Source organism: Mytilus trossulus, chromosome 2, assembly GCF_036588685.1.
Source record: "Mytilus trossulus isolate FHL-02 chromosome 2, PNRI_Mtr1.1.1.hap1, whole genome shotgun sequence".
NCBI classification, from domain to species: domain Eukaryota; kingdom Metazoa; phylum Mollusca; class Bivalvia; order Mytilida; family Mytilidae; genus Mytilus; species Mytilus trossulus.
The window spans coordinates 17,303,740-17,316,065 of NC_086374.1; the positions used below are offsets into that span (position 1 = coordinate 17,303,740).

The window sequence follows — 12,326 nt, forward strand, 5'->3', positions numbered from 1 at the left end:
AGCTTGACACTATTAAAATAATTTCAACCAATTTTTTGGTAAATGATCCATGAACATATATTGACATAAAAAATAAAAGCATATATTAAAAAGTCAACAAATCATGTGCCAGAAGTTTTACATGATAATTATGATTTGATTAATAAGGCTGATGTGAATTGTTTCTTATTTTGATTTTGACCATGACTTTTTCAGGCAGCTTTGATCTTAGAAAATGCAGGAATTAATCCAGATCGAGTTTTGGGTGGACAGCAAGCTTCTCAAGATACAGAGAGAGTTGGGTACTGTCCCATACCTCTACCCCCTCCTAAAAAGATGCTACCTGATGACACCCCTGTGGCTAAGAGATTGTTTATTGTGTGTCAGCCATCAGGAACACCAGAGAAGATTTTGAGGGATGCATTCTGTAGAATGGGAAATCTGATAGATGTATATTTGTTACCAGGTAAAGTTCAACAAAATCTTTTGATTTTCTGATGCTCCAGTTAAATCTCTTAATATAGTCATACCTGTCATGTTATGCCACATTTCGTTTATAAAAGATAAACACGTTTCTGCTTCAAACAGGACTACTGTTTATATTCAAAATGAGTTTTATAGAATTTATATCTACAGGATGAGAAAATTATGATTCATGCCCCTCTTTTTGTCGAGCCTTCGACTTTAGTCGAAAAAGCGAGACTAAGCAATCCTGCATTCCGTCGTCGTCGGTGGCGTCAACAAATATTCACTCTGTGGTTAAAGTTTTTGAAATTTTAATAACTTTCTTAAACTATACTGGATTTCTACCAAACTTGGACAGAAGCTTGTTTATGATCATAAGATAGTATCCAGAAGTAAATTTTGTAAGAATAAAATTCCATTTGTTCCGTATTTTACTTTTAAATGGACTTAGTTTTTTCTGCGGAGAAACATAACATTCACTCTGTGGTTAAAGTTTTTAGAATTTGATTAACTTTCTTAAACTATCCTGGATTTGTACCAAACTTGGATAGAAGACTGTTTATGATCATAGGATAGTATCTAGAAGTAAATTTTGTAAAAAAATTAATCCATTTTTTCTGTATTTTACTTTTAAATGGACTTAGTTTTTCTGCTGGGAAACATTACATTCACTCTGTGGTTAAAAGTTTTTAAAATTTTTATAGCTTTCTTAAACTATCCTGGGTTTGTACCAAACTTGGACAGAAGCTTATTTATGATCATAAGATAGTATCCAGAAGTAAATTTTGTAAAAAGATAACTCCATTTTTTCTGAATTTTACTTTTAAATGGACTTAGATTTTCTTCCAGTTAACATTACATACAGTCTGCAGTTAAAGTTTTCAAAACATTTATAAGATTCATTATAGCTATCCTAGATTTTTATCAAACTTGGACAGAAGCTTCTTACAATCATAAGATAGTATCAAGAGGAATATTTTTATTGATTTTTTTCCTCGCTTTGTTTGAGCCTGCGATTTACAGCAAAAGTAGGTGAGACACTGGGTTCCGCGGAACCCTTACAATTTTTTTCTTAATATGGACTCTATAGATGTCCTTGCTAGCACCTGTAAAATGGTAAAAGAGTGACTAAACTAAACAGAAATTTTTAGTACAAATGTAGCATTAATTTTTTCTTTATAGCAAGGAACTATGGTTATGCCAAGTATGCGACCATAGAATCAGCTGTGAAAGCTATAGAATTACTTCATGGACAAAACATTGGTGGAAATCGATTGAAAGTCATTGAAGCAGAACCAACAAGAAAAGATTTTGATGATGAACCATATAAAAAACAAAGAACCTGAAGGTAAGAAGCCTTTGTATATTTTGTCAGGTTTTGCACTTCATATTCCTAATAGGTTCTTGTTAAAGGCACTTTATATAAGTAGTTTTTATACGACCGCAAAATTTGAATTTGAATTTGAATCCAGCTTGAATGGTGTGTCCATACTTTCCTCAACCGTTCAGGATTCAACCTCTGCGGTCGTATAAAGCTGCGCCCTGCGGAGCATCTGGTTCACATTCCTTACATAAAACTAATCCGTTGAAAATGGGCATGCTTATAAATTTCAGTTATACAAATACTTATGTATTGTTATTTGTTTCTGTCATTGATTACCTTGCAGTAGTAAGTAATGGGTAAAAATATACTGAAGTTACTTGAAGTTATATAGTTTGAATAAAAGAATTATAGGCTGATCTCATAAACTTGTGGCTATTATGGTTTTTTGAAAAACCACCTGTATCAGTCAAATTACAATTCTGTGTTGCCGCTCAAATTGATTTATATAATTTATAAGCCTAGAAAATAGATATTTTGCTGAAAATTTCAGTTTATTCTATGCGAATATTTCTTTTTTTTTGCGATCATTTAAAACTTAAAAATCATATGACTGAATTATGGTACAAGTATTGCAATCTTAATTTTTTTGGGGGGTATTTGTTGTCAGCTATAATTTTAAATTTAAATTTTTAAAGGAAAGACATATTCAGATGATCAAATATGAGCATATACGTGTATTTTTATATATGTGATCTATCAATACTCATGAATTGTGACAGTATTGGTACTCTTACATTTTCTAAATTAACCCAGACATGAAATGTAAAAAATATTGATGCCAGGTTCACAATACCTGTACAACATACCTTTTCCCAGACAAAATAGAAAAGAACTGAGTATACTTCTTTTCGACAATACTAGTGACAATTGGAAAGATAAATGAATATGCTGTTGTATTTAATTTACAAGCTTCACTGCACAATGGCTGACTCTTTTAGATAATATTTACAATTATGAAATATTTGATAAAAACTACAAATGATCTCATTCATGATGATATCTTTGGTGTCCTGGTTCTGATGATTTTTGTGCATAACTGTATTGAAAACTAAATTGTTGTATGGCCCACCTATGATAAAGGTAGGCATTATCATTTCTGGTCTTTGACTTCAACTTATATTCTGTCTGTCCGTTTGTCTGTCCATCCTATATTAGGTTTATGTTATTGCATGTGTTAGTTTACGGATATGTTGAATTCCCATCAATTTGAAACTAAGAACACTTATTCATTTTGATGTGAACTATTCAAATTAAATAAGGGTTTGACTTCAATTTCATGGTTAAAATTAAAATAACAGAAATACCAACTCTGTGGAAAATTTTAAACAGAAAGTCCCTTACTGATCATAGAAGTGTGATATTGTAAAATCAATACATTCACAGGTTAATCTTTTTGGTTATCAACTTATTAATTGATTGATTGTTGGTTGCTTAACGTCCAGTGGCAAATATTTCATGCATATTCAGGACGAGAACAAGTTCACAATGAATACAATAGGTAGGTTGATACAATAGAGGCCATCTGGGATGATGGTCGGAGAAATTTGGACTGCCAAGAAAAGGAGGGTATATTGGATAGGGACAAAAATTTTGCCTTGCAACAGGCCACCTACGGACCCCTCAGAGAGTTGTTGCAAGGGTTCTTAACGTGCATGGAGCGTGGCACTCTCTTTACACAAGGCATCGGATTTAACGTCCCCTTTCTGACCAGACGTGACTGCGAACTTGATACATCACGGACGCCCCACTTCGGCAAGCTTTTTACTGCTGGTCGGGAGAAGACCAAGTGACCATATTTCTATACCCCAGTCACAATTGGGGATCAACTTATTAATACTGTGTTCATGATAATATGAACTATTCAAATTATATGCCATACAAGGGTTTTGATTCAGATTTCATGGCTCACTGAACATTAAAAATAAACTACAAGTTGGTGTTTGTGTCCATCTGACAAAGATTCTTGTTCATTATTGATTTTAGGCCATTTAACTTTAATTTTTTTTTACCATATGTCAATGTGCTGCTACTATATCATACAAGGCTACCCTTTATTCATTATTTTGTATGCTTACAATAATAGATAATTCATACATTTATATGTCATATTTTAATGCTTTTTCTCCACAGACATTTTTACATGACAGCTGGAGGAAGACTAAGACTTTTAACCTACTGACTCACAGCATTGGACATAATAATGATGAACAGACTATATGATTGAGTATCAAGACAATAGTGACTTCTCCGACAGATATTGTATACAGACAGACACAATACTGAAGAGGAAGATCTACAATACTTAACTATATATGACCAATGTGACGTCCAGAAGGCTACTGACTTCTTGTACCATGAAGACACATATAATCAAAATAAAATTACAGATAACTACTATCAAATGAAATTTGACAAAATATTTTGACTTGACTAATTAAATCCCAGGTTGAAAATTGAAATTAACATATGAGAAAGTTCATACTACGGTGCAAAAATTGGACCTCAAGTACATTTTAATGTTTTAACTTCATAGACAACATCAAATGATACTTTTGAATTAAATTTTATTAAGTTTTCTATATCGTGCCATATCTTTATGTCTGAAACACTTCTGAATTAATTTTGGGTGTTTGTTATATTTCCAATTTTAACTATCATTCACACAGTGGATAAATAGACGTGTATATTTCTTACCAGAGGAGCTTATTCACACGTTTTTATACGGTTAACACATATTTAAAAACATCATCTTTCTTTTAAGGGAACTCTAGCTTAATTTTTTATTAACTATCTAAGAATGTTTTTCTGGGATTGTAACTACCACCAAAACATTTTTTTGCTGTATATCATTTCATGTAAACAGATCAAATTTGCATAAAAACTTTTTAGAATTGTATATTTTCATGAACATTTAACTGTCCTAAAATATGACAGCAATATTCTCTATGTTCATTGTTGTAATTAGAGTATATTTTTTTTTATAAACTTTATAGATTATCACTACATACCTTGACAAGGCAGGGACCTTAAAACAATTTTATATTTGGACACATTCAAAGTCTAAATCTTTTAAATGGTCAACAAGAAACAGAACATCACTCTTTATTGAGTTCACTTTAAAACCAAATGCCTTAATTGGGTAGATGTTGCCTTCCTTGGGTAGATGTTATAAGGATTATAACAAACAGCCCTGAACACTTATCATTTTAAAAGTAATGTAGTTAGATTTTTTAGTTTACCACATTTTTTTTAAAACATTATTATGAAATACTTGAAAACATAGGACATCATAACTAAATGGTTCATATTATCATTCATGTATAAAATCATTACTATCATCATACTTAATGTTTTTTTGTTTTAGTGTTGTTGTCATAGAAACAATAAAATATTCAGACTTTCAAAACCTTTATCATTACCATTGTAGATTTGGGGGTAATATTTATTGTTACTGCAACTTATTTGGATCTTGCACAATATGAAGAACATGCAATACAGCATTTGGGGCAAATAATAACCAAACAAAGACCTGTATTTTAATCACAGATTTTTTAATCTAAAAAGTTTCACATCCTTCTTAAATTCAGATACATGTATTATGAAAGAATATATATTTTCAAAGTTAACTATCCACAACATCAACAAAAGTTGAGTCCAGATTCCCTGACTTGTTAAAGGCACAAAATGTGTAGAGATTTTATATGTTCATTAACCTCTGTCTTTACCTGTCCACACCATAAGCTGTATAGAAAAAAAACACCATCCCAGTCCAGTAACTAGCAGGTTTACACTAGCTTGCACAAGGAGATAAGTTTACATTGCATGAAAATACAAAATTGAATTGTAAGGGCTTAGAAACAGAAGGGAAAATATTGCTTTGATGCTTGCAGACAGCAAAGTTGAGACTAAAGTAAAATGTGACATTAACACTAAAATCTATATCACAGTTTGCTTTAATGGTAGGAGGATGCAAAAGCTAATATTTGTGAAGTATGCAAATATCACATATTGTTTGTATGATGAAATGACTCATTTCATGGATCAGTGATCAAATTTCCGTTTTCAGGGTCATGTCTATTTCTCAGATTCCATAAGATAAGATTTATTTTATTAAAGTGTCACCATCCATTACAATATCAATATATATATATACACATAAGGTCATAAGAACCCAACATTTATGTAAAAGGATGCCAGCCGAAAACGACTTATGAGACACTATCATTAAAACAAACATCTAATACATACATAAAAGAACAGCTTTGATACATTTAAAATGTATTTCGTAAATTAAAAAAATAAATAAAAAATAACAAAACATATATAATTTTTAAATGACATGTTTTCGTCGATAAAACATATGATAAAGGGAACTAGCTAAAAGAGGAACCATATTCTCATTACACATAAGATAACGAAATTTTTCAACATCACATAAATTCTCAAAATCAACATTTAAAAGACAGGCTTTGGCATATAATTCATGTCTGATATCAGAGTAAAAACAACAATTAAAAAGAAAGTGTTTTTCATCTTCAATTTGGCTACTATCACAAAAAATACATAAACGGTCTTGTAGAGGTTCTGGTGGTCTAGCATATCGACCTGTTTCAACATTAAGTTGTAACGAACCAGCTCTGAATAGTGACAAAATATGTCGGTGGCATCTATTATTAACTACCTTTACATAAGGCTCCGTACCAATACAAGTTTTAAACAATCTATAAAATCTTAATTTATTACCATTGACATTATTTTTATCATTCCATACTTCATGGTGCCAATATTCTTTTTCAAAAGTTTGTATAGAGTCCCATACATTACTCATTAATTTCATCTTCTACATTTATAATCAAACTATATTTACGAGCTAACTGTACAACTCTATATTCCCATGACGATTTTCTTCTAATCGCCCAGGTATGAACCTTTTTACATATATTACTAGTATTGTCACATTTTAGACGATTCCAAAGTTTAAAAACTTCAACTTTTAGTAGTGCATCGCCTGATAAAAAACCCATATCACCTCTAGCAGCTAAGTTGCTGCTTCTTTTGCTTAAGCCTAAGAAAAATTTACAAGCATTGTTTTGCAAATTATTTATACAATTATGTATATTAATGCCCCATACACCGGAAGCATATGTAAAAATGGGTTTGACTAAAGTGTCATATAATTTAGTAAATACATCAAAATTCATACCACCAGTTTTACAAAATTTTGCTTTGATAACACCAAGAGCTCTATTAGCTGATTTATACAATTCTTTGGCAATTATAGAATAATCTGAAAATTCATTCAAAAGTACACCAAGATATTTATAACAAGCTGCATATTCAAGACAAAGTCGGCACATTTGAACTGAGAATTACTTCTTAGTACAGATTTATTTCTAAAATGAACAATTTTGGTTTTGTTTTTATTTAGAGTTAATCTCCACTTTTCACACCACTTATTTAAAATGTCCAACTGCTTTTGCAGTTTCTCTGCATCAGGTGCAATCAATGCAATATCATCAGCATATAATAACATAGAGACCATTATGTCATCTATTTGAATACCACAATTTGATTCTTTAATATCTGAGACTAAATCATTTACATAGATAGAAAATAAAGTCGGCGATAAAACACAGCCTTGTTTTACACCAAGAGCAACAGGAAAAAAGGATGTCATAAAGTTATTTACTCTGACTGCACAATTGACATTACTGTATAAAGAAGTAATACAATTTAAAGATATACCGCTAATACCATCTTTTTTCAATTTAAAAATTAGACAGTCTCTATCAACGGTATCAAATGCTTTCTTTGCGTCAACAAAACATACAAATGTATCCTTTTTTGCATTTTTTCTACTTTTAACAATATTATCTAATACATAAACATGATCTGTACAGTTTCTACCTTTTCGAAAACCGTTCTGTTCTCATTTTCATTAAGCCATTTATTCAAACGCTTATTTAAAATGTCAGCAAAAATTTTACATGGGATAGATAAAATAGTTATACCTCTATATGACATAGGATCGAATTTACAACCACTATCATTTTTTGGAATAGGATTAATAATTCCATTTAACCATAAATCAGGCATTTTACCATTTTGAAAGCAGAATGAAATAAGTTTAAATAACAGGTCTATACATATGCTATTGCGTAAACTTTCCGCAGGAATATAATCAAAACCGACTGCTTTATTCAATTTTGTCCTATTTACAGCGTCAATGACATCTTGTTTTGTAACAGGGCAGTTCAAAGTGTCACAGTTCCTAGTCGGGGAAAACATGATTATTTCCCTTTACCCAGTCTAAATGATTGTTATCAAAATTGCCATTATCACCAGAATTAAATAGTTTTTCATAATCTGTTTTCCATTTGTCCAGGACAACATCAACATCACTACTAAAGCCTTCATCTGTTTTTACTTTGAATGGAATGTTTTGGCAACGTTCATTCGCAATACCAATATTACCAATGTATTTCCAAAAGTCCCGAGTGTTACTACTTTGAAACAGTTTAGACAAATTATCCTGCTCCTTTAATTGAAAGTTACGTTTAGTATTTCTATTTAGCTTATCGAACTGATTACGAATATTGCAAAATTCCTGTTTAAGTTGACGTCTCAGATTAGTGCAGTTTTTGCATTTCAACCACTGCTTTTCTTTAAAACACACTTTATTCCATAATGAGGTAAGTTCTTCAGTCCAATATGGTTTTCGAAGCGATTTCTTCCTTTTATTCGAACTTGGTCCTGTTGGGGTCTTAATACGGGAACTGTGTCTTTCATCTCTTTTTCTATTAAAGTAACAAACTCTGTATATGCACTATTTATGTCTTTATTTGTGACAAGTTCGTGTTCAATTTTGTCAATAATATCTTGAATGTGTGTATTGTTGTTAAGAAAGTTCAATGGGAAGCGTTTCAAATTGTACCTGGGTCTATCTGTATTTGGTGCTTGGGCAATAGAACTCGTATTGCATGTAATGTCTTTCTTTACGTTTATAGTCCAAACTATTGGTCCATGGTCTGGTATAGACTTTTCAAAGTTCAAACCAGTATCGACTATAAGATCAGACATCAAATACACGTCAAAGCTTGTACACATGTCTAACTGTTCATGAGGTGCAAAGACATAGTCAACAACTGACCGTCCACGCTTTGATACACAAGTGAAGTCGTTATTTCCATCAGAACGACCATTTAGCATACACAAGTTACAACTGGTCAAAAAGTCAATTAGAAGATCACCGTACTTGTTACTAGAAAAGTCAATTATTTTTCTGTCATTAATATCATCCACACCTTGTATGTAATCCTGCTCGCTCCCGCATCTAGAATTAACATCTCCACCAATATACACAAAGCCTTCATTTTGGTAGCAATAAACTTGTTTTAGCAGATCATTATAGAATTTTTCACCATCATTCATACGACTTGACCCTTCCGGTGGTAAATAGCAAACACAGAAACATATATTATTTGAATCATCATATTTATGTGATAATTTAATCCACAAAATATTTTCCACTGAACTATCAAGATTGAAACACTGAAATTATCCAAGACTTCATCTTTTATAAATACACCCACACCACCAGATCCTCTCTTCATTTTTGCATTTTTAAACTTTCTATTATGGCCATACCATTGATAACCACTAATTTCAATATTATCATCGTTTTTTAAGAAGGTTTCACAAACACCAATTATATCCAAATTAAGAAAATTCAAAACACTTTCTCTAATCCTAGAATTATCAGAATTTTTATATTTAGACCAACCATTTACGTTCCACACACCAAGCCTGACGTTTTCCTAACTTGTTTTATTCGGGAGGATTCTACCACCAAAAACTTTGAAATTCCGTTCTTTTCCAACCATTTTAAGAATTTGCCGTAAATTGTTGTCATTATTACGCATTTCAGGTGTAAGATCATTTTCAATGTAAACGTTTGCAAAATATTTAGACTTTTTCAAACTGGATTTTGATTTCATAAGTTTTGCTTTTGTTCAAATGTATCTACCGTTGCAATAATTAAACCCGTCTTGTTTTTGCCTTTAGGTGTTAACCTTTTTGCCTGACTAACTTTGATGTCCGTTAGTTTTAATCCGTCTCGTAATAACTTTTTAACGGTGTTCATCGTGGCAGATGAATCATTTACCTCTACCGTACACGGGGCTAGGTTTTTAATAACAATGTTACATTTCTTATTATTTGCGGATGGTTTTGCAACTTCTGCGTAAGATTTTGTGAGTTTATCTAAATCAGATTTTATATTGCCAATGTCCTGATTTATTTGCTTTTTGAAGTTGGAGATTTCTTTACCAAATTCTTCATGCACGACCTTGAGTACAGCATCAGCTATCTTTTCCTATAATCCGTTTTCAAATTTCTTCTCCATATTATCCATACGACTACTTAGAGAATCGAAAACTGAATCCATTTTCTCTGTCAAAGTATTAATTGCATATAAAACTGCTGACTCTGAGTTATTAGGATCGTCATTTTTAACTCTTTTGTTGTTGTTTTTCATCTCAGTTTCATTTTCGGGCCCATCTAAATTTTGCGAGGGTTTGCGTTTACGTTGGTCTACTTGATTTCTTACTGTACTATTTGAAGTATCTACTCCCGCCATATTGATGTTTTTCTTTGTTCGTACAAAGTAAAGTGTTTGTGTCACTGAATAACTGATTACTAGTTCACTTTAGAACCACTGAAGGTTTTAAACAGTATCTAAATACAAAACTTACTGGTTTTGATTGCATATAAACAAGTTATTCCATATAAATCCAATATATTTCCACAAATTTTTCACAACGAAAATTTTCACTTCACTTCAACTTGGGCATGCGCATATTATCATCAGTGAACAAATTTCCGTTTTCAGGGTCATGTCTATTTCTCAGATTCCATAAGCAAAAGGTCAGCTAGATTCAGTGTATGGATTAATGGTAATGTGTTCACTTTCACATTGGCAGGTTTCATCTGAACTTCACCTAATTTTCATGTTTCAATGGCCAATGCTATGTTTTTGTGGTTAGGTCTTTTCTCAGATGCAATAGATTATAGACTAGCTGTATTTAGTGTACATTGTATTTAGTGATTGTAATATGTATGTCAGTTTGCCAGGTTTCATCTGACCTTGACCTTTTTTTCATGAATCATTGGACAATGTTAAGTCTTGTTGTCTGCTTATATGTGTAGTTGTGGTATGGGATGGTGGTAAGGTTAACATGTTGGCTTGCAGGCTTCATCTGACCTTGACCTCTTTTTTCATGATTCACTAGTCAATATTAAGTTTTCATGCTTATGTTTGTTTATCTGACGTCAACTATATTTAATGTATGGTATGATTGTAAGGTTTACATATCTGGTAGGGTTCATCTAACTTTGACCTCATATATACATGAATCGTTGATCCTGTTAAGTTTATGTGATGTAAAACCTTCATATACTGTGGATTTATTAATATTCGTTGGATACCAATTTTCGTGGATTTAGTGGGTATAGGTTAACATTTGCACCAATTTTAGTAAAATCCAATCTTTTGTTTGCACCACAAGCTTATATTTTGTTTGGATAAAAAAATAAAACTACATTTGGGCCATTTTACATGTAACATCCGACAGAAAAGGTTTAAAAACTCATTGATACAATAAATTTTGTAAAAAAAAACATGTTTCCACATAAGCCATTGTAAAATGAAGCTAGAAATAGAGTCATATAATGCCCAATTGAACATACTCCTTTATGTACCTTTACTACCTTGACAAGCAGTTTTACAGTATATAATATTATACACTGAAAAAAGAACCTTTATGTTAGAGAAGCAAGAATTCAAAGAAAACTTGCAAGCAGGTGAGTAAAAATTGAAGCAGAAATAAAAATAAAAATTAGTACTTCCTTTCAACATTTTTTTATTTTTACAGTATTTGGTTTATGAAATGCTTGTGAGATGTTAATGTCTGTCATGCAGGGTTCATCTGGCCCTGATGGACTATACCTCATTGTTCATAGGTCAACCTAAAATTTTCATTGTTCATTGGTCAACCTAAAATTTTCATTGTTCATTGGTCAACCTAAAATTTTCATTGTTCATTGGTCAACCTCAAATTTTCATTGTTTATTTGTCAACCTAAAATTTTCTTTGGTCTTTCTAAATTTTTCATAATAAAACCAGTTTCTAAGATACTATCCAGGGGCGTAGCTGAGTTATAAGAAAGTGCAAGCATTTTTTTTTTTTGGACCATTTTATGATGAAAATGATAAATACCCTATCTGTTTCTTACTATACCATATTTCAAGAAAGGATAGTAACATCCTAGTGGGTTTCGTAATTTGGAAACCCGGGAACAGATAAGACACAAAATGACAAGCAAAAACTTTCAACATTGAAAACTAACTACAGATGAAAAACACGGACCCCGAAAAAATGTGGCGACCTCCGGTGCTCCGAAGGTAAGCAGGTCCTGCTTCTTGCAAGACACCCGTGGTG

General features: G+C 31.8%; 1 protein-coding gene across 4 annotated transcripts in view; it reads left to right on the forward strand.

Moving 5' to 3' along the window:
• The window catches only part of LOC134706624 (RNA-binding protein 45-like), a 40,032-nt gene that overhangs the window by 22,042 nt on the left and 5,664 nt on the right, over positions 1–12,326 (forward strand). For 3 of the 4 annotated variants that reach the window (XR_010105642.1, XR_010105641.1, XR_010105640.1), the window contains exons 11-12: positions 196–445; positions 1,627–1,792. Coding sequence is in view for 1 of the 4 variants with exons in the window: in XM_063565728.1 (XP_063421798.1) it covers positions 196–445; positions 1,627–1,790 (414 nt within the window). In the remaining 3 variants the exon portion in view is untranslated. Of the gene's footprint in view, positions 1–195; positions 446–1,626; positions 1,793–3,958; positions 5,235–12,326 lie in introns of those variants that run through there. The other variant, XM_063565728.1, reaches the window with a different exon arrangement.